This window comes from Melampsora larici-populina (assembly GCF_000204055.1).
Source record: "Melampsora larici-populina 98AG31 unplaced genomic scaffold MELLAscaffold_15, whole genome shotgun sequence".
Taxonomy (NCBI): Eukaryota; Fungi; Basidiomycota; class Pucciniomycetes; order Pucciniales; family Melampsoraceae; genus Melampsora; species Melampsora laricis-populina.
Window position 1 is genome coordinate 1,206,931 of NW_006768779.1, and position 22,750 is coordinate 1,229,680.

At 40.3% G+C, this 22,750-nt stretch overlaps 4 protein-coding genes across 4 annotated transcripts; 2 read left to right on the plus strand and 2 right to left on the minus strand.

The window, feature by feature from the left end:
- Positions 1–1,660: 1,660 nt before the first annotated feature.
- MELLADRAFT_105927 (uncharacterized protein) lies at positions 1,661–4,959 on the minus strand (the record flags this gene model as incomplete). The annotated part of the gene is made up of 13 exons (XM_007409288.1): positions 1,661–1,902; positions 2,005–2,281; positions 2,354–2,477; positions 2,567–2,703; positions 2,781–2,899; positions 3,007–3,093; positions 3,172–3,259; positions 3,335–3,527; positions 3,602–3,669; positions 3,732–3,819; positions 3,892–3,978; positions 4,057–4,259; positions 4,681–4,959. The coding sequence occupies 13 exons, from the start codon at positions 4,957–4,959 to the stop codon at positions 1,661–1,663; spliced, it is 1,992 nt and encodes a 663-aa protein (XP_007409350.1).
- Positions 4,960–8,265: 3,306 nt separating this feature from the next.
- MELLADRAFT_55915 (uncharacterized protein) lies at positions 8,266–10,635 on the plus strand (the record flags this gene model as incomplete). The annotated part of the gene is made up of 14 exons (XM_007409210.1): positions 8,266–8,373; positions 8,455–8,619; positions 8,697–8,721; positions 8,787–8,827; positions 8,902–9,029; positions 9,093–9,298; positions 9,368–9,426; positions 9,500–9,538; positions 9,611–9,624; positions 9,683–9,887; positions 9,963–10,005; positions 10,051–10,055; positions 10,180–10,284; positions 10,359–10,635. The coding sequence occupies 13 exons, from the start codon at positions 8,470–8,472 to the stop codon at positions 10,473–10,475; spliced, it is 1,137 nt and encodes a 378-aa protein (XP_007409272.1).
- A 5,485-nt stretch (positions 10,636–16,120) lies between these two features.
- Positions 16,121–19,852, minus strand: MELLADRAFT_62679 (uncharacterized protein; the record flags this gene model as incomplete). Its single annotated transcript, XM_007409287.1, has 6 exons — positions 16,121–16,553; positions 16,623–16,707; positions 17,024–18,111; positions 18,375–19,317; positions 19,417–19,677; positions 19,705–19,852. The coding sequence occupies 6 exons, from the start codon at positions 19,850–19,852 to the stop codon at positions 16,121–16,123; spliced, it is 2,958 nt and encodes a 985-aa protein (XP_007409349.1).
- Positions 19,853–20,655: 803 nt separating this feature from the next.
- On the plus strand, positions 20,656–21,763 carry MELLADRAFT_85794 (uncharacterized protein; the record flags this gene model as incomplete). The annotated part of the gene is made up of 3 exons (XM_007409211.1): positions 20,656–20,668; positions 20,738–21,342; positions 21,416–21,763. 3 exons carry the CDS (start codon positions 20,656–20,658, stop codon positions 21,761–21,763), a joined length of 966 nt encoding a protein of 321 aa, XP_007409273.1.
- Positions 21,764–22,750: the final 987 nt, after the last annotated feature.

Consider the following 22,750-nt stretch of genomic DNA (forward strand, 5'->3'; position numbering starts at 1 on the left):
CTGATTCTAAGGTTGATGAAGTTTATGAACCTACACCTAGGATGGTGGATGTGAATCATATTAGACAACTTGCGGTGATTGTGTTGAGATTAGAAGCTGGTAAATGATCACTCTCTTTTCATCTAAACATGAACATGAACATGATATTGATTATTGATTTTTTTTTGAATTTAGTTTCAGCAGCTAATGTACATGCACCTCTATCATTTCCGAAATCGAAATCTACTTCATCATCAAACCATCATCAATCAGGAGGATTAGGAAGCAGTATGAAATCAAGTCCACATTCACATTTATTAAGTTATCCTATTAGATTAGAATCTACAGATGAAGAATTAGGATTCGTTTTGGAAAACTTGATCATTCGAATTGAAAATGTGATTTCATCTTTACAACTTCGATCATTGGGACCGATTGATGAAGTCTTGGGTGCGCTGGGGGACGCTTTGAAGTTGGACCCGAAAGTGATTTTACATGCTTTGGAAACGTTTGGAAGTTCGGGCAAAGCTTTGGGTTTGTTTTGAGTGGAAATTATAGAGAAGGAAAGAGGGGATGGGGTGGAGGGGTGGAGGGGTGGAGGGATTGAGGGTTTTCTTTGGAAGAGAGATCGAAAATGTAATTATTTGTTGGATCAATTGAAGGATTGATTTAAATGATCTCTTGTTTCAATACTTTTAAATCTTTTTTTGGTTTGTTCATCTCTTTTATTATCTTAGAGTTTTTTGGTTCTTTTGGTTTGTGATTTTGTGATTTTTGGTTGGTTTCTTGGGTTTTTTATACAAGTGGTCTATTTTTTTTCTTTTTTCTTTTTTTTTCGATTTGATTTGATTTGATTTACATGGTTCAACTTTAAGAGATTGATTTTTTTTTTGATTTTTTTCGCTTTGGATTTGTTTTTCTCTTCTTTCAGTTTTTTTTTTTGCTTTTGGTGTCTGTAATTTTTCTTTTTTTTCTTTTTCTCTTTTTTTTTCACACATCAAAAAAAAACAAGTTTAATTTTTTAATATTTTTTTTATTTTGATTTTATTTATAAGTGGTTTTAGTTTATTAAGAAAAAATAAATATATATATATACCTTTTGTGTGTTTTTTCTTAAAAAGTTTAAAGTGCGTTGAAAACTTGAGAATTTGAGAGTGGTTTGTGTGAGAGCTAAAGCTAGTCAGTGATTGTGAGTTTATTTTTTGAATGAATGAGTGAGCGGGTTTAAATTTTGGTATGAGTTTGATGTAAGGAAAAATGGACTGGTTGGGGTTTAAGGTCTTGGTTTTTTCACGGAAGGTTATTGAGAAGAGCAAGAAGACTGGTATGTTTTACACATAGTGGAATGAAGACTGTACAGAATTTGTAGTAAGATAATAGTAATCAAAGTGTAAGATCAACTGGAATGAAATTACCGCATTCTCAATCTATATCAATCCAAATCTTTTCTTCAATATTGTAGTCCTGGTTGATGGATTTTTCCAACATGTTAAAACTTGAACTGAAACTCAAAATTACATCATTCAATAACTATTAAAAAGTTTTCAAAAATCCAATTCCTTCAAAACACAAAATCTAATGAATTAACATTCCAATGTAAGTACAAAGTAAAAACCTTCTCTTTAACCAAAGAAGTTGTTTGAAAAAATAAAATTTGATTTTTTTTAATGTAAATCAAGTTTCAAGTTTCACTTGAAAACCTTTTGGCACTTAACCAATTTAATCCATTAATTAATCTTTCTTCTAAATTCAAAACTGTTTCTTGACTTTTTAAAATTTCTTCTTTTTCTTTTTCTTTTTCTTCTTTAAATCTTTTAGAATCTTTTATATCTTTTTCAAATTTCACTTCTCCTTCTTTCTTGATGATCTCTTTATACTTTTCACAAACTTGAATCATTTTGAAATCTTCAATTTTCTTGTAATCTAATCAAAAGATTCCCCTCGCCCAAACAAAAGGAGATTCAATCTTTAAGTTTCATTTACTTCTTCAAACACACCCAAAAAAGAAATATCTAAATCACTCACGAATTTTAGCCATAGATAAATAATCCAAAGCTTTACATAAATCATCTAAATGGTTTAATCCATTAAAGATTTCTAATCTAGCTTTAAGTAAAGAAGTGGTATGAAACGAATCATTAAATTGATTTAAAATCTCTAATGAAACTTCTTGATTTAATCTCATCATCACTTCTAACCAAATCGAACTTGATTTAGTTTCATGAATCTTTAAACCTGTTTGATCTGATAAACTCATGGATGATAAGATTATACATAACGATCTTGAAAGTTGTCCTTCTTCCTATTATCATCCAAAATCATGTCAACAGATTTACAAAAAACTCGTCGATTAGATCAACAAGAGATTATGTACCATTAACTTTTGGGCTTTTTGACATAGTTCATTGACTCGGTTTTCGATACTGTTAGTACTTGACTTGGTACGTGATAAGCCAGGTCGATATTTCTCAAACTTCAAGTATTGATTCGGATCACGTCTGTTAATAGTAAAGATCATAAGATAGCATCAGCCTACATGGTAAAAAGAGTCAAATCAAAAGAAACTCAGTAAAAGGTGTCATAATACTCTTTAAAAGCTTTCATTTCAAGTAAATCAAAAATCATATCATGGACTTTCTCGAAATCTCGGGCTGAGCATTGATTCTTGATGGCTTCTTCTACCAAGATGATTAAGCCTTCGATGATCAATCCTCTTTTAGCCAACTATTTTTTTCAAATTTGGCTTCTTATCAATAATTTGATATGATGTAAAAGAACCAAAGGAAAAAAATTAGGCTTACACGAGTTGCTCTATCACATAAGATTGTAGTCTTTGACATCAATCCTTTTTCGTCAAGCTCTTCTTCTGCCTTCATGGATAAGGCCAAATCTTCGTAAACGTTACATAAACTGTGTTGACCTTTTGTTCGAGTTTTTTTTTGTTTAGATTTTAACCAACAGATAAGTCAAGAAAAGACTGGAACGTTTTTGAGACTTGAAACGGGGTTGGGGTATCTTATAAAGTACCTTGAAGATACCAAAGTTTAGCTTTCAGGCCAAACCAAGATAGTTGATCAAATTTCCGTTCGGGTACTTTGAGTGGATCACCGTCATCTTGGAGAGAAGAAGGAAGAGGTCTTAGCTTTATATTTTTGACTTTACTGGATACAGAAGAATGGAACTATCACTTACTTGGGAGATTGTGATTTGTGGAAGGCGAAAGGGTCATTCGCTTAGCTTTGAAAAGCTTTGCGTATAGCCTGCCTAGGCTTTCTTCACCCTATCATCGATGATCGATGATCTTAGAATAAGTTGCAAGATGATGTCAGGGAAGAGGTAAGAAAAATGGACAGACTCGATCAAGGACTCTGATAACGTCAAAGAGTTCTTCATTAGGATCCCAAAACTCCCGTTCTTGATTTGAATGATGGTTGTTGAGCGACTGTAATGAGCTTTGAGCTTGGGTTGGACCTGTGATGATGGGTTGAGGTTGTTCTTCTTCCTGCGAACGTTGGTCTGAGAGGTAATGATCTAGTTGGCGTCTCAAACTTGATGAGAAAACAAAAGAAAATCAGTTGATAACTTCTTGAGCATTAGATTGACAATGATTGGGATCACGAACGAAGTTGATCTATCAAGAATCGTCCGATCTGATGACAGTCTTGCTAATCTTGTAGATTCATCTAGTGCCTGTATGTAATAATGACTGAAATTAGTCATTGAAAAAGACGAATGGATAGTGAAAACTTAACATCATAAGCAGCAGGATAAGCTCGGTTCTGATAATGAAATTCAGCTAGTGAAAATAAAGCATGAGAATGGATGGAAGAATTTAAATGCCTATAAAAGAAAAAAAAGTTAAACCCGAACTCAAACTCAAACTCAGAGCTGGAGAAATGGGTCAAGACTAACGCGTGATGATTATGTGAACGCGTATCATAAAATCTCCTCAGTGCGTTTGCAGATTGAATAAAGTCAGGATGATGATCATTCTTGAACCTAACACATAGACATAAACAGAGAAACATGATCAGCGTGGTTTTTTGCAAACTGATCTGTTGAAAAAAGGATAAATACTCGGTATAAGCTTTTGTAAGTTGATCGAGATGAGGATTTGAAGATGAAGAATGATTATCTTCTGTTGTACAGAATTTCTTCAACTTGTAAAAGACTTTTAAGAGTTGATCGAATTCTAGGTTTGAAATGTTGAGAATTGATCGACGAATATAAAGACCGATTGGAGACTCTTTATGAAACTCAATAGGTCGATCTGGATTCGACTATATTTGAGAAAACACAAGTACGAAAGTAAGAGACTTTGCAACGCATCAATCGTATTGTCATTGGATTTACCTCTTGAATAGGAGGGCTTATGAGGATTGAGAGTCCTATGACATCGATGAAGAAAAGATAAGTTTTGGTGACGATGTTTCAAGATTGATGAATGATAACCGACTGTGAATGAAATGATAAAGTGTATCGACTGATGATAATAAATTAGATCGGATGGATTGATGAAATGACGTGATGAATGCTTGAGAAGTCCTTAAATCGATGGACGATGAGATTGAATCCATCAAGTGTTTATAAAATTTCGAGATTGATTCAGGTGCTGATTGAGGCTGAATAAGAGAACCTCCATTAACAATCATTCTCGTTTTCTCCCCCACTGAAATTGATCTTAGCAAAAACAAAACTAACTCCGAATAACAAATCCGTGATGATAATCAAGATCGAATTAGCCAACCGATAAGATTCTTTAACTTTTTTTAAATCATCATTCTCCAAAGTTTTGAATTTCTTTGAATCAGATTCATTTTCTTGATTATCTAAATCATTTATTGTTCCTTGACTTTTGATATCTTCGACTGATAATCTAATCGATTGAAATTCGATCAAAAGAGCTAATGTTAACCACTCGATGGGTTCGATTCCAATGGATTCATTGCTTCTTGATCCCATTCCAGACGCGATGGCCATGTTTGTTTAATTTCAATCAACTTCCAATTAGATACTTGGGGAATGATAATCTCGTTCGATTTGAGGATATGAGATTCAAGACCCTATTGATGATTGAAATTGTTGAATGACGGTAAGTTGTCAAGTTGATCGATTGTATGCGTCACTCATCCTACTCATCTGATCTGGTACCGGTACACCCCTCTCACGACTCACCACCCTTTTTTTTATTTACACTGCAATACTACACAGTATTTTGATTAAAATGAGATGATCCAGATGGAGTCCCCAACAGAATTCTTCATCAACTTCAGGATCAATCAAGCCTAAGGACATAGAAAGCAAGAAATGTGGTTGTTGTGCTGGTTTGACATGTTTGATTTTGGATGGTATGAACTTTCTCTACACAGACTCAACTTCTGCTCTTCAAAATGGTTCTTTTGAAGTTTAATGCAAGAGCACCCATCATTCTCTCAGACTCTACCTGTTGTCAATTGTTAATCTAAGGTGTTCAAACTTCTCATTGATTTCAAGAATTGAAGGAAATCTTGGGCAAAAGCTCAATCAATTTCTCATAAAGTGTGTTACAAATTAAGGTATGCCACTGCTGGAATGAACTCGTTGGCCACGTGTAGGAACAACATCTGTAGATGTTCTTCCACACTTCTGAGGGCTGGCCTAGCAAGTGCACATAAACACTGAACCCCTACATATCACCGTGTCACAGTAAACATTCAGCAACTTCCCCAAGTGGAAGAGTGGAATGTACTTGAGAGTAAAAGTGGTTATAAAATCGTCATTACTGCACGCCTGAGCCAGAACACCCAAACTACATATGTGCAGACCACCGAGCAAATTAGTATCTATCATCTGCATACAGATTTGCTCAGTAGGAGTAGGGATGAGCTATGGCTCTGAGGACCAAGATTTATCCTTCAGAATCCAGATCCTCAGTGACCAAGTCAGAATCAAGTGTACCTGCACATGTATCAAGGCTGAATGACCAATTTTACATGGCGTCACACATTTTCACTCATGACTTTTCAAGAACAAAGCCCCACAAACAATGTTGTGAATCATATATGTTGCTAATCCTAGCCAGTCTTTGATTTACAATTTGTGAGTCATGTTGTTACACTGATCTTATTCTGAGGCATGTATGTTTGGGCCATATTTAACTTTCTTGTGTATAGTCATCAGACACATCCTCTATAATATGAGAGTCAGTCAGATATTAACAGTGTCAAGAATCTATGCAATATCATTTACAGGGTGATTAGTCAATTAGATAAAGAAACATGAGCTACAAAATTTGCATCATAAGTTAGACTAGTGATCAGGTATGCATACTTTAAGAAGGTTGCCTATCTCGATGACTGACTGTGGTCTTGGGCTTAAGAGAAGGTTCCAGTAAACTTGCAAGAGACTGTTTCAAAAATAAATGAGAAGTATAATGTATGGAATGGAATGGATTGTGTGTGTTACTTCAGGTTACTTCAGCCATGACATCACATGAGTCTTCATAGTCCTTGCTTAAAAAAACTACATTGAGGACGTGCTCTGATCTTTTAAATTGCTCAACGATTGTTTGATCATGGATCCGGCCGCACAGACTTGATCGCAGATAATTCTGCATCTCGGATCTTCAATCCGAACTTCCGAGGCCTGGATGTGGCTCTTGCGTCTCACAATAAACTTCAGACTGGATTCCTGGCGCAGGAGGGCGCTGGTCAGTTCATAATAAACATTGAAATCAAGACAACCTGATCATCGGATCTGGATTGATCTAGATTGACAGCCCTCTGAACCTATGTATGTATGTAGAACTGAATAACTTTTGCAGATATGCAAATCGGCAAGTTGAGCTTCACCACGCACGTTAAGCGACATGCCGCAAAAATCATTTTACCTGTGCAAGAAGATTTTTGTACAAGTGTCTCGGAACGCTCCATCTGTTACCGCAATGTGCCACTGCCACATCGGCGGAGGCCAAATTGTCTTGCAAAGAAACCTGATCCAAGCTTCGCGATGTCAGCTTGTGGACTATTTGAGGGCCACCTCCCGGATTCCCCTCGCACCTACCTCCCGTAAGTCAGTTCGGAGCACTTGTTACGTATCGATCAAAATCAAGTCATCATCAGAACTTCGAAATTCGGACGCGTCACGTTGGTTTTTCTTTCTCTCTGGTCTTTGAAAAAATTGATGGGCACAGAGTGATATTTTAAACCATGTGTCTTTGATCGCAGAATGAGGTTACAAATGCTGGTACTATTATTCTTCTCCTGTCTTTTGGCCTTTTCAGAAGTCGCATTTACAGCACAACGCTCTGTTAAGTGGAAGAGAACACCTGTGCGTCTTTCTCTCTCCAAAGCTCCCAAAACAATAATGATTGAGTGAAATTAACTTTTGCTTCTGTTTTAAAGCTCATTCCAAGGAGTAAGATCAGCGGTACCTGTCACGGTAATGAGAAATGGTGTCCAGACAAACAGATATGCTGGGGACGCAATCTACCCTGCCCGACCTGATGAGGATCGAGATCAGGGTACTCTATACCTTTGTTTTGTAAGCAGTCAAGTTTCACCTTCAAATTACAGGCATTTTCATTTTGATCTTGATATTCACCTTTTTCTGATCCTCGTGGGTCTATCTAGAGAAAACTTCTATACATCCAGTCGTCCCTTTACATTCCTCCTTGTTCTCAAAAGTCTTGAAACTCTTGTTGAATATCATCACATCCGATGACATCCTATACATTGATCATGATTCCCCTGGCTCAAAGCAATTTACAAGTTGATATGAAATCTGATCGGTCTCGCGTGGGTCAAGTGCCATTCTTAATCAACCGCTCTGGGGCGAAGAGGGTTACCAAAGATTGTCTCTGGACGCCCTGTCGGCGTAAACCTCTACGTACTAGCTGATCCATGTTTTAGGATTTCTTAAACACCCATTCTCAGCAATCTTCTTCCTTCCATGTGTGCGGAGCTTATAAGTACAACAAGCTATTCTCTCTCCACGTTGTTCCCTTGTGAGCGGAGACTTCTGCAGTCTATACTCTGCTACTTGACTTAGAGTTGGAGAATATAGAATGAGATCGGGATCAAAGAATTTGATCGCTTTGACCGATCGCTGAGTATGTTCATCAAAAGTAAGTCAAGTTCAGGATACGGCATGGAGCCCAGATCGTGTAATTGAGCAATGGGCGCATTCAATTCCAGACCACTGACTTTTTTAAATCACACCGAGGTTTTCCGAAGGCCGCGTTTCTAGACTATAAGTAGTCTTTGCTGCTTCAAAGTTGTGCGAGACACTTTTGCTCCTTTCGAAGTTGGAACAACAGAATTGAAGTAATCTTTCATTCGGTGTATTACGAAGATGCGAACATCCTTAATACTATTCATTTCACTTCTTCAGGACTCTTTCGCATTGCCTAATGGCGTATGCTCCCATTCTCTTCAACCCCCATGATTTGATTGACTGGAATTGATCAAATTCCTTTCGATTTCCATTCAAAAACAGCTTGTTGACAATATAATGGGCGTGACGTCGACGGGTGCGAGCATTCTGGCATCAGATCTCGATCGAATCCTCAAAGTGAACTCTATCATCAACCTCAAATTGACATCTTCCTCGCCAGTCACAGTTGGACGTAAAGCAATTCCTGATGCTGATCATCCCTTCATGGTAAATAGATTCTGCTTGTTACGTGTACAGACAAAGACGTCAAAACCAAGTAAACTCATAACATCCACCAATCATAGGCTCCTGGATCTACAGACATCAGAGGTATAACCATAGATTTCACCTTCCGAATGGTGGTAAAAGAAATTCAAAATTCATTCGATTTCTAGGTGGCTGTCCGGGTCTTAACGTCATGGCCAACTATGGATATGTGTGCCTTTTGAAATTCTGTCTTGTGAAGGCTCTTCTTAATTTGACCAATTCATCACCACCTCTCACTTTTAGATCTCGCGAACTGGGATCACTGATATTCATGAGTTGATGTACGGAATGCAAGAGATGCTAGGTTTTGGTCCTGATACCGCAGCACTCCTTGTGATTCTTGGTGTAAAAGCTGCAGTCGATCTTACCACGTTAGACAGTTTCTTTTTTCTTCAGATTGGTAAAATCTTTTGATGATTATTTGATCATGATAGGTTTAAGCTGTCAATTGGTAGAACAGACCCAAGAACAAATGGAGTATTATCCAGCGTCTTTGGCCAAATTCCTGGATTTTTCTCTCCATTGGCTCATAATAAATTCGAAGTTGATGGATCTCTCAGTAGAGTTGATGAATATTTTGCGCAAGGCGATACTGATCATTTCACTAGCGAACATTGGAAGAAATTTAGAACGCTTTCTAGTAACCTTCCAATTTTCTTTTTCGCCTTCCCTGCTTCATCGAGTTAATAACCTTTGGGAAATGTTTCAGTTGATCATTTTGATGGCCTCATGACCTCGAGATTCTGTGGAGCGGCTCGGTTCCAGGCTGTAAGCTCCTTATCGATTGTTTGATTCTCTTGCGTTTGGAAACCTTACCAGTTTTGCTCGCGAAAAACATTAGTACCAGGACTGCAGAAACAACAACCCTCACTGTCAATGGGTAAGCATCCCATTTTATATCGAGTTTGAAAGGGTCATAATCAATTACATCGTTTCTTTCCTCTTCAAACAGGCTATAGGAGAACAGTCAGTGTTGATATTGAAACTGTTTTGTGAGGCTCGTGGCTGACATTCCAATAAAAAGGCTTGCTCTCTATGTCGCCCAATCTTTTGTATCAAAGACGATGGCTTCCGCTGCTCCGGACGGATCCTCTGGAGATCCCGATGTCAAATCTATCGAATCTTTCTTTGGAATTTTTGAAAATGATAATGGTACATATTATCGCGGTGATAATAAACTGCTTCCCGGTCCAGATGGGTTTTGGTATCGTCGCACGGTTCCTTTATCGGTAAGTCACTTTGAATTTTGGTGGCTGTTCACGCTTGAAGGAATTAACAAAGATGTTTTCCTGGGGGCGGAGTAGTTGGTCGAAGCTGCTTTAACTTTGACTGATACTTACTTGGCCTGTGAGTGCTCTGTTGATTCTGCGCTCTGTAATGCTCCCGTCCACTTTCCTCTAGCTGATGCAAGAACCTTCATGATAAATTGCTTTGGCACAATAAGATCCTGTAAGTTCTTAAACCCGACTTCTCCTTTGAATTTTCATCTCATCTCATTTCTCATCATGTAAAAAATGCTAGACGGAATTTGGAAGAAACGGCGGTACTCTTGGAAATTGGAATCCAGATTTGACTCAACTTCAAAATGTAGAAGAAGCTGGAGTAATTTGTTACTTGCTTCAACAAGTTAAGTGTTTTCACTATTTTCAAAATTGAAAGTAGATGTAAAGTTGATCAAATGATTTTTATTTATTTTATAGACTCGTGATCCTAATCACAATGCAACATACTCAAATGATTCATCACTCACGGAAGCTTTGGGTAAACTTTTTGAGAGTGTCTTGAAACCTATTTTTGAAGAGCTTTCTTGCTCATAAGTAGTTGATCTTCCAAAATCATACTTCATCATATGTTATCATTTCTCAAAGTCTTACTTGTCAACTTTGTTTGCTTCTTTCCATGGATCATCATTGTATCAGAGAGTGCATTTTCAAATAATTTATGAATCACAAACTGTCTGAATCACAATGGTTGGCTAAACATATCTGTGCACCAGTCACAAAAATTACATAGGGAAGAGGGAGCGGACCGGGCACCGATTCCACCCAGATGCGGGTCGGTCTTTTGCCAGGATGGTCCACTCGGACCAAGACTCGGTGATCGATTCACCACAGCCCAGTCACTCTTCATCTTTTACCGTTCACCCTCACATCTCGATCAGTCATGTCACCCACATTGAGGTCTCGCAAAGTTCAAAGTACAAATGATGAACCGGTCCCTTCAACATCAATAGCTCAAAAGAGTTCCTCTCTACCTCGAGCATCTGACTACAAGTTGAGTTCAACCTTTTCTTAATCACAACTACTGTTTACCTGAATCTCATGACCTGTTCTTCTGTTTATTAAGTGCTCCGATCTTTAAACTGGGTATCGTTAGCATATCGATGGTCAGTTGATTTAACTCGCATGGAATCCAACTTCAGTCAAGTCAAAATATCACATGAAACCCATTGAAAACCACAAAACAAACGGACCGCCCTTGTTAACCATAGTTCTTTCTGGGGTATTTCTAATTGATAGGCTATACTACCTATCGCAACTTACTACGGAACACTTGGACGGATTTTCGAAGGTCTGTTAATTTCTTCACTTTTTCAGCCTCTTACCACTTATTTTCCTTCCCTCATGCGGAGAAAAGTGAGTATCTATAATGAGTCATAGAAAGAGGAATGAGATTACACTTAAAAAAGGTTTTTTGATTATTATTTATGATATAATTAGCTAATAATACAACAGCTGCTGCAATCGCTGCAATTGTGGTAACCAACTTAATTTTAATCGGATATGTGATTTTGGCTATACTCGAAAATGATGAACCTAAGACTTCAACTTCGACTTCCGATTCAAAATCTGAGTGATACCTTGTAGCATATACTCTGGGGGTCCGAATTCTGGGGTACAAGTCATTGTCCAGGCGTTCTCATCAACGGTGATGGGCATCATCCAATCAAGTTTCATATTCATGAGCTCAATTTATAGGATAATACCTACATCAAACAACTACTTACACATCTTTTATCTTGATGTCTATAGACCAAGGCTTTGGAACACCCTCATTGAAACACTCTTTCTTTCCAAATCAGGTATGAAGTAGCAGTAGCTCATGTTTGGTTGAAAATAGTCAAATGCTACGAAGCTAGAGATTTGCAATCAGCGTCTGATTGAAAGCTTCAACTCATGACCCAATATGTAAAGTGCTTGACACACCTTTGAGCATTTTCCAAAAGGTTTGGAAACACTGTACTTCGGCTCACCCAGAGGGAAATCCCTCAGCTGTGTGAAAATTTAGGGAATGGCTGTGGATGATTTTGCCCTAAATTTCCATGCAATGTGGTGTAGGCCACATGGCTGTGGATGCTCTGAGATTTCAACTTGGCAGTGTCAACTGTTGGTCACTCACTGCCAGCATTAAATAGGTTTTTTGGTTGGAACAGGCCCTAGGCTGGGAACACAATTGAGAGTAGAATGGGTCATCAAATCATCTTGCATTGTACAGTCGGTGACAAAAAGTTTACGGACCTCGACTAAATATGTATTAGCGTAGCCCAGTCTATGGGTACTTTGAATCTTAGATAACTTCTCCACACCTCATCCAGAACACCTCTGAAAATGAAAACTTGCACCCTTTCTCCCACTTGGAAGAAATCTATCATTTATATGCACGAAGTTGGGATTCCTGGCACTCAAATTGCCAAGAAACTTGGCAATCCCAAGTCAACTGTCTACACAGTGATCTACAACGACTGCAAAAGACGCAAATCAACCATCTCAAAAACGCTCGGACAACCAAAAAAGTTCTTGGAACGTGATCAGCAAACCTTGAAGCGGGTGATCCAACAAAACCAATGTGCTTTGGCTGCCTCTATTGCGAGTAAGTTGCCCATCAAAGCCAGTATATCAACTTTTCAATCCGAGATTCGGCAACTTGGCTTTCACTCTTGAGTTGCCGTAGTCAAGCCCTATCTCAAGAGCAAACATATTTGGAAGTGTCTTGAGTTTGCTAGAAAACACAAGGATTGGACTTACAACAATGGGAAGAAGGTCATTTGGACCAATGAATCCTCATTTGAAATTGGAAAGTCTGCAAAGAAGGTTTGGGTGTGGTGCAAACCGGGTGAAAAATACAACAAAAACTGTTTGGCCCCAAGTTTCAAGAGTAGAAGGACTTCAGTAATGATATGGGGGGCTTTCACAGCTGAAATTTGCTTACCAATGATAGTAATGCCGGTAGGACATTGAACTGGAGCCTGTTACAATTCTATTAGTGTGACACTTGTACTTACTGATCTGTGACATGTGCTTCGAGTACATCCTGTGCGCTCGTGAGCAGTAGGCATTAGTCCTCACTTAGCAATCCAGCTAGTTAGACTGAACACCCTTACTAGCATCTTGCATCCCTCACGAGCTACCCGTTCCTAACAGAGCCAACTTTATCAATTTGGTGTATTGTCGGATTATCAAACCACTCACCACCTCACCAAACTGTCCACCAGACCTCATCTTGATGGAGGATGGAGCCCTGGTACACACAAGCAAAGTTGTGAAACAATGGAGGGATGAGCATTCAATTAGAAAGTTAGATTGGCCTGAAAATAGTCCAGACCTTAACCCAGTCAAGAACATTTGGAACATCATGAAAAAAAAAGTCTTGGAAAAGCACCAACCTAGAACCGTTCAAGAAATGTGGAAGCACTGTATACCGAGTGGAAAGCAATCCATCAGAGAAAGTTTCAAGCTTTAGTTGAGTCCATGCCTGATCAAATCAAGGCTGTGCTCAAAGCAGAGGGCGGACACACTCACTGGTAACAGTCATTGTATTTTAGAGTCTACATTACATTTGTGAATCCTGAAATTCATTCATATGTACTCTGATCATTGGCCACTCAGACCATGTACTTTCAGGTAAAGTAGTAGTCAGATTGAGAGCTAGATAAGCTTTCTGAGAGTTGCCAAATTGGCGAGTTATGGTACAGGTACGTGAACTTTTTGTCACCAACTGTACATCTGAGCCATAAAGCATACACTTACGGTACTCAAAGCTACATAGTTACACGTTTATAGTTGTCCTATATACTTTTTTTGGCAGGGAAAATAAAACAAATATACTTTTGGACTCATTTTCTCCGCCAAAAAAAACTATGTAGCAAAAAGTGTACGTGTACATACTTGCTTTGAGTACCGTAACTACATATGCACAAACATCTGACACCGTGGGAATTAAATAGTTCAAACCCGGATTGAACCAAGTTTTGGTGTCCGGGTTCGAAATTTCCTCGAATCGTGAAATTCGTTCACGACTCGTTTGCAATATGTTTGCCGAATTCCCTCAAGCGGTACTCTGCTCGGCCTGTATATGTACAGCTACATCATACAACAACAACGCCCTTCAGCATCAGTCACCAATGATTCACCAATTGTACAGAGGATCAAGAATAAGATTCAAGACTGAGGATGCATGACAAAGGAAAGATGGTTGAATGGTTGGAATCGGGGTTGTTGTTGTATGATGAAGCTGTACATACACACACGGGGCCAACAGAGTACCACTCAAGGGAAACCGGCAAACCTATTGCAAACGAGTTGTGAACAAATTTCACAATTCGAGGAAATTTCAAACCCGGACACCAAAATTTGGTTCAATCCGGGTTTGAACTATTTAATTCCCGTGGTGTGAGTACAGCTATTCAAGAAATCCGTGTCCTAGTGGCACGGTTTTTTGCATTTTCCCCCCCAGCGCCACGCTTGAATACAGGCGCTGCGCAGCGCAGCAGGACTGTAACGGCATGTGGCTTACTCGATCCGGCTAGATCCGAAGATATCTTGTACCGCCCATGCGGGTTTGTTTGTGGGTGTTTGCGATCATTGTTCAAGCACCCACGGGCACTACACCCATATCCACCACCCATATCCACCTTTGTATCCACCTTGATATCACCTTCATTACACCAATCAAGATCTCGACGCCTGAATCAAGCTCTGAAAGCCTCATCCGGCATGCAAACCTAAGCCATCGGTTGGTCCTGGTCAATCACGAGTCAATCAAGATATCGAGTGACAACCTTTCATTTGACGACTACTCCCGGCACGCAAACCTAAGCGATCTATCGGTGATTGTTGTCAACCACAATTCGAGCGATTTCACCTGACCAACTCAAAAGGGCCCCCTCTGTTTCAATTTCCCCTTTCCCGATTCCAACCTTGTCTTCAGCAATTTTAAACATCTTTTTCATCAGTCACTCACAGCATGGTTAACAGGAACCTTTCACATGTTCCTTTGTTTGTCTCTTTACCCTTATGAATTCAATGATTTCTTTTCCTTGAGCCTGAGCCTCTTTTTCTCTATATTTCTTTCAATCGTTGCTTGCTTTGTCTGACATGAATGTGTGTCTTTGTTATCCTATCAGGTCCTCCAATGGGCAAATCAATGTGATGTCCCGTGTCCTTCGTACGCGCAGCTATCAAGCGCTCCTGGGTCGGGCCCGAGCTACTCGGTGAGTCATCTAGCACATCTTTATCTCCAAGATGAGCAATCCATAATGATTGTTTTGGTATGTAGTCCTCCTGGTCAATTGAGAACTGGTGATTCAATTTTCGCGTGTACCCCAGGTTTTTCTGCCGTCTCACACTACAAGAAACATAACATTTTCTGGGCAGAAAATTAAATTATTTGTATACAAAAATCTGGAAACACGGTGTCCGCAGAAATTGCGCCCGACGTATCTCGCAAACAAATCTTGGTAAAAACCACGTAATTTCTTGATCATCCTCAGACTTTCACCTGCCTTGGTGCCTCAAGTACAAGTCCTGTACATAGCTCTGAGGACCACACAGCTTGTCCTCATATTTGGAATGAACAGCGTTGCTCAGTACAACAGACTTCCGACAGTTAAACAGACTTCCGATAGTGATTGTCCAACATCCAAAGCGATTGAGACTCATCTTTGTGTCAGCCAGAATGAGAAAAAAAGACAGGTCTGTATCGAAGAAGAACAAACTTGTCATGTATACAAAGTAATATATGTATATCACCGCTGAGTCTCAAAAGCGAAAGACTTATAGCCATACCGGACAAAGACAGTCATCAAATGGACATAAAGTCAAACAGTGACCGGAATTAAAAAACCAGAGAGGATGTGGGAAAAAACAGATGACAAATTTAAAAAGACTTTTACACAAAAGGCTTTACCGATTCACATCAAAGTTTGTAACTGAGTCATGATCATCTCTAAAAATGAAAAGCTATATGCTTAGATTCAGTCAGAAACAAGTGAGCTGCAACCTCTCACCTAACTTTAATGATACACTCCCTGATATTCTGACAACTCTTGTTGAGTGCCTATATAGTCATCTTGAAACCAACCACAAAAAAACACTTTATACACATAATATCCACAAGCCACAACAAAAAAACATATAAAAACTCAAAATCACTAAGTGATTGGAAAGCAGAAAACAAGATGAATTCATGAGCCAACTTTTGACCGGAGCCATCTTACATGCGCTATCATACTTGGTATATCAAATTCTTGACCAGAGAGATTGAGGGCTGCCATTTCAACTCTTGAAATATTACCGTCGATGAAATGCCTATCTACTAAGGACCTAGGAAATCCTGGTGGTGGGCGCATAAGGTTCTCCATTTCTCCTGCAACCAGATGTGTACCACGGCGCAAGGATTTGACAGCAGAAGTGTGACTACGGTCATCTAGCTGTCCAGTGATATGTATCTCATCCAATTCATAGATCAAACTGTCGAGGTCTCTTGATCTCCAGGCCTTTCTTACACGGAACTGGTCCCCATTCGAGTCAATTTCATCCTCAGAATGAAAGGATGTGGCCGAGTGCCACCTCGTTTTTGAAATGAGTTTTGAAGGTCTTTTCTCGAAGTTTACATACCTACCAGAGCCGTTACAATGAGCAGACGAAACAGCGAGGAGATGAAAATCAGATGAATGAGAAACTCACTCGTTTTTGTGATGCCTTCTGGCGTTGTCTCTCCCTGAGGCCGCATTCCTTTCGGTTTCTTTGCTCTGAGTTTTCAAGATCATCGCTAATTGGGGAAGAATAGTTTCGAGATTTGGTCACAAACCAACGCTCAAGTATTTGCCGAATGTTCTTTGGTGTCACTTGATCGGAACGGATGTTGTATTCGTCTGCATCTCCGCGTTTGTAGCATTTCTCCCACTCCTGAAGGATGACAGCAAACATCCCTTCATTCCAAGCCGACTTGATCGAGCCAAACCAATCGAGGGTACATCGTGGATACCCAGAAAGAGCCAAAGCGGCTTCGCAGGTAGAAGCTACCGTGGTGGAATATTTGAGACCGCGACTTGATGTATGCGAAACTTGTGACACAAAAGGTGCACGCGTCAGGGTTGCGAGATGTGTCTCAACCGCGTGTTTTTCGACTTTGGCCAGTTGAGAACGTTTGGCAAGCGGATGGCGAAGAAGGTAGCGAGAACTTGCAGCCTTTGCACATTTTTCAATAATCCTTCTGCGCTCGACTTTACGTTCAATCCATGTAATGAACTCCTTCTCGGAAGGGGGTGCAGGTAGACTTTGAGTGGATGTGGGTCTGCCCCGGCGCTTGCGCTCAATACCCATCATTAGCTTTACATAATCATGAATGGCGATTGCAAGTTGTTCGTACTGGGAGCATTCAGCGCGATTCCTTGCCAGCTTGTCCAATCGGACACCGTCATGTCGTTGACGCGTTTGTTGAGCTAGGCGTTCAGAGTTTTTAGTTTTGTACCTAAGGTCCTCCGCCAGATCAAAGACGCCATCAGAGCTTCCTTCATCTGAAAGATCAGGATTGTCAAAATTATCGAAATCGTTGTCGTCATCAAAACCATTTAAATGTGTGTCTGGTGCACCCATATTATCTTGATCAGCGGTACTCATCAACATCAGGTGTACGGTTTTGTAAGAAGATAGATGACACAAAATTTGAAACTTACAGGTAGGTGAATTCATGGCATGTACAGGTGTCTGATCGAGTTCATGTTGGAAATCTTGAACATGTGAAGAAGACATTGACATTGCTGAGTGTTGACGACTTGATATTGAGCCAGAATATTGCTGTGTCTGAGGGAGTTGACGATGAGGAGTGTGTATTTGTGTCTGCTGGGGTAGACTGAAATTATGGGATGTCCGGGGGCAAAGGGGACGTGTGGCATCTCTAGGCGGTTGGGGCTGTTGGGGAGGGATAGGAGACCTAGGTAGATCGGTAGACATGCGGCTGCTGGGACGGCGGAAAAGCATATGTTGTTGGTGGGTGTAATCGGTAGACATGAGTTGTTGGTGCGTGGGATCGGTGGACATGCGGCTGCTAGGACGGCTGAGAAGCGTATTTTGTTGGATATCACGCTGGTGTGTGTGCTGTGGATTGTAATGATGCTGCATGTAAGGTGTCATATGATATTGATGAGTGGGAAGAGCCATATCGGGATACGAGCTGTGTTGAGTGAAAAGATTGTGGGCCGGTGATGTCTGAGTATGTGGATACAGTCAACTCCCTCTAATTACATACAGTTTGGCGGGTGGTTTTTTCATGCACTTAAAGGAATATGCACTTATAGACCTCATTTTGGCTTGAAAACCCCTTTTTGGCGGCAAAAAATCCTATGCAGATAGAGAATTATGCACTTATAGGGATATCAACTTAGAGGGAGTTGACTGTACTGTTGTATACCACTGTGTTGTGCTGGAAGGTTAGACATATGAGCGGGTTGATCCCATGGACCGTGTGTGGGATAATCTTGATTCTGAGACTGATTAGAAGTTTGACGTTGTTTGAAATTTGAAGTTGCTGAAGGTTGAAGTAGCTCTTTTTGTGAGGTCAAAAGTCCGGCATTGTGGCCAGACGGATTATACTGAGGAGAAGGACCAGAAGGACCGTTGATATCATTATGCGATCTCCAGTGAGAACCATTAGATATTGGAAATTGCCTGTACTGAGCAGGTTTATCAGGAATTTCAGGCGGAACAGCAGGTCGAGAGTTTGGTAGTTGGTTGTAAGTGTAATGAGGCAAAGCTGCTGTTTGGGAAGATTGTTGAGTTTGAGGTAAAGTAAGATATGGTCGCGAATTTTCGTCCGGTGGCAAGAATGTCGGTGGCTCTGGTTGAGCGCATCTAACATCAGGTATGTGTGAGCTTTGCACCGGATCATTTGATGAAAAAACCTGCTGAGAATCCACACACGGAGTTGAGATGTTGCGCTGCTGGCAAGTAGTTAATTGTTGAGAGGGTGATGCTATAGCTGTTGAGTGAGGCCTGTAGGAAGCTCCAAGTTGGTGAGACGGAGTACTTTTGGAGGAGCTTGAGGTTCGAGAGCTCGGTTCAGGCTGCGTGTGATCATTGGCAGAGGATTGAGGCGACCTTCGTGAATTGTATTGATTCATGATCTCTAGTAATGCCGAGTTATGATCTTCTGATGCACAATAAGGCACTTCGGATCTTGGATGTCGACTAGGCAGCAATACAGTGCTAGATAGGCTCAACGGTGGAGTAGTTGATTCGGAATGATCGGTATCTGTGTACTGCTCAGGGTTGCTTTGCTGTCCAGAGTCATCTAAATCACTTTGTGAATCGATCATGCTGTTGGAAGTCTGATCACAGTCACTGGCAGGGGTGTGGGGTGGTTGGTTTAATCCTGGATGGTCTTGTTGAGATAAATAGGACAGCGTAGAGTTCCGTCAGAAAACAAAAAAAAAACACGAAGTAAAGTCAAATTATGGCAAACTTTGTTCTTTGTCCACACCTGGTTCTTTCGACTCATGCTGGGGTGAGTCGTGCGTCCTAGGCGAGTTCGAAGGTCCGCACCACCGCTTCGGCTGCATTCCTTCTTGTTCTTGAGACAAGCATGACTGAGAACGCTTTCGCGAGTATTGTGTCATCTCCTCATATGTTTTGTAGTGAGGGTTGATTAGTTTTTCAATATCGGCAAAGAGAAGATGCTGGCTCTCTGATCCAAGATTCCCTAGATTCTCACCCGTGTGATTCACGTCAGCTGGCATAAAAACTAAATAATCATGGTATGCTGACTCACGGTTTTTTCCCTTATTGATCTTGGTCGGCGTCAAAGGCTTCACTAAATGAGATCCATCGGCAGGAGTATGGGGTTGACAACTGAAAGCAAAATTTGATAAACTTGGGTCGTTTTGACAGGTCGCTGGGTTGTGTGAATCTTTAGACATGACTGATTGAGATGAGTGTAAGAATGAAGGGTTGAAATGAACAGATTAAGGCGGAAGAGTTCGTAGAAGGAAATATCGAATCGCAGACTCTGAAGATGAAATTTGTGAAAAGTTTGTAAATTAATAATCGAGTCGCAGACTCGGAAGATGATATTTAAGAAGAGTTTGAAGTAATTATTGAGTCACAGACTCGGAGGATGATATTCAAGAGGATTTTGAAGCTGAAAAGATTAAATAAAAATGTTTGAAGATGACAAGATTAATTTGAAAGTGTTTCAAGTAGAAAACATTGTAAGGGGGATGTTAAAACTGGGAGAGGGTCCGATCATCGAAAAGAATTGGTGATTTGAGGTTTGTACATGGGGTGAGTTTGGGGATTGGACTTAGAAAGGGGCAAGTGAGAATGTATTTCAACTTGCGGTGTCAAAGAAATCATTGTATCCTTTATAAAAGCAACTGTACTCAAACGTTTGATCTTTCTGAGATCATGCGGTGAATATGTCTTCGTAGGCTTCAGGCTTCAGTGTATCATCACCTGTGTGCCACAGGCTCTCTACAAGGGGAATTGTATAAATGGGAGCTTCCTGGCTTCAAAAAGGAGTGTGACGACAAGGAGGTGTCTTTTGTTGTGTTATTTGTTTAACTTCCTACTTGCAAGCGCGCTGCTATTTTATTGAATTTATTCTCATAAATACTCGTCTCACTTGAGCTGAGCTAGATCTCATTCAGTGAATCGCAAGTCCCAATCCAACTTTGGCTTTTAACCTCACCACACAATAAGGTCGTGTGTTTGATTACTCAATATGAATGGTGAATGTAAGCCGAAGTCATACCGCACCACCAACATTAACTTACAGCTGATTCTGGTGTATGATCTGAAAACAGCTCTCCTTAGTACATCTTTGATCTTGAAAGACAACTGTACGGTCAAATCATTGAAAGCACAGAACAAAGAAGTAGCAGAATGGTTGCCCAAGCGAAATTCAGGATCTTATTGGGCCATCATCGATTACGTCAAGTTTTTGCTTGGACGCATCAAGTCTCAGACACCCTACCCACCCAGTCCAAATGCTATCAAAATTGCTCAACTTCCTCAAATATTACCTCAGCATATATCTTCAGATCTGAGGATATTTTCTTTAGGATCGCTTCCAGCTGACGAAACAACCAAGTCTTTTGTGCACCAGCTTCCTTGTTGGGTAACTTTCAAAGGACTCTTTCTTCAAGACCTAGTGATGTATCATATCCCCCGTGTGACATTGGCCTGGAGCTCTCCTGTGGAATGTAATTGGAATCAAGTCATGCTTGCTCTGCTTCTCAAGCACTGGCGATATGCAAAAGAACATGGAGCCTTTGCTGATTACTCCGTAGATCCGGCGCGTGTTGGTGATGCAGTAGTACAGGCTGTCATCGAGCGGTGGATTCAAGGACGTGAAAAAGAATCATCTCGATCAAGAATTCGCAAGAAGTGTGTTCAGAGAAGAAACACCGTGAGTAGAATTACAGAGTACACCCAATCTTTCGACGTTCTGATATTCACTGACAACTTGTTGTTCTGTCCAGCTTTTTTGTTACCGACAAGAAGCTTTAGAAGAATTGGTCTCAGCCATTGAACACAGGGAACTTCTTGTTGTAGCATTAGAGCTTCTTCCAAGTTCGGCATGCTGCTCTGAAACAGAAGATGATGGACTGGAGAAAGTGCGAGCCATAGGCTTGGTTTGGCGGAGTGAAGAATTTTCGGCGCTTCTTCAGCTCCTTGACAAGCTTTCGTACAAACAGCAGGAAGCCTTGCATGGAGCAAGATGGGCAGCTAAACGGCTGGACATGAGGAGGCAGCCAGCTATTCAGATCAAATGTTCAGGTCGAGTTCCCCGCAATCTACCTGAGAATTGCTATTGTCCAATCTGGTGAGGAACACTAACAGATACAAAAAGACATCTTTTGACTCAAAAACCTCCCAGCGACTTTCTTTCTTTTATAACGTCAAAAATACATGCCGCACTCTGTTAGGTTGAAACAAAATTAGGTTGTTTGAATTTCTCAATTGTATCTTGAAGTTAAAAGATAGGTTTAGAGCGAGAGAATGGTTTGCGCTTTACATCTTTCAAAATTTCCAATAATCTATTGTCCAACTTTCTACTTTCTGTTGTATAAAAGTAAGTCAAATTTTAAACAACACATCAAAGAACTTGATCGATGATGCATTATAGAATTTAAGGAAGTCAGAATTGTAAATTGTAACAGAAATAAAACATGTGCTACGGGGAAACGGACATGATCACTCGGGTTGAGGTCTTGTGGGTTAAAACGAAAGCAGCACTACATGATAGATCACCCTATCCTTCGGTACTAGTCAGATTAATTGTACTCTATCCAAAATAATCAATTATCAGTTAAGATCTGTCTAGTGAAAATACAACTTGGGAACACTTACAATGTTTCTTAAACTGACGTAGCTGACAGTCTCTTGGTCAATTCCAAGGTGACCTGGTGGATTTTTCACGGCAACAACATGACCAATGAGATCCTGAGTGTCAACAATGACCGAGATGTCTAGATTTGAGGACACCATTCCTGCATGCAGGCGGGGATGGGAGGGGTAAAAGTTGCGTGTGGAGTACTGGGTATCCAGTTCTTTAAAAGGGGCCACCGACAGAAAGATTGATTCCATATTTTTGCTGCGGAAAGCATACCGGATACGACCAAACCGTTGTGTTCCTTGAATTTGATATTCAATCAAGCTGTTACCTTCGTTCAGTTCCGAGTAAGCAGTGTATGATTTACCAAATATCGTAATTTGCTTGGTGATTTGTATTGATTTAGACAAGAGGCGATATCCTTGAAGGCGGTTGACTTCTGACCAAGGGTTGCCAATGTCCGTGAACACACCATAACACT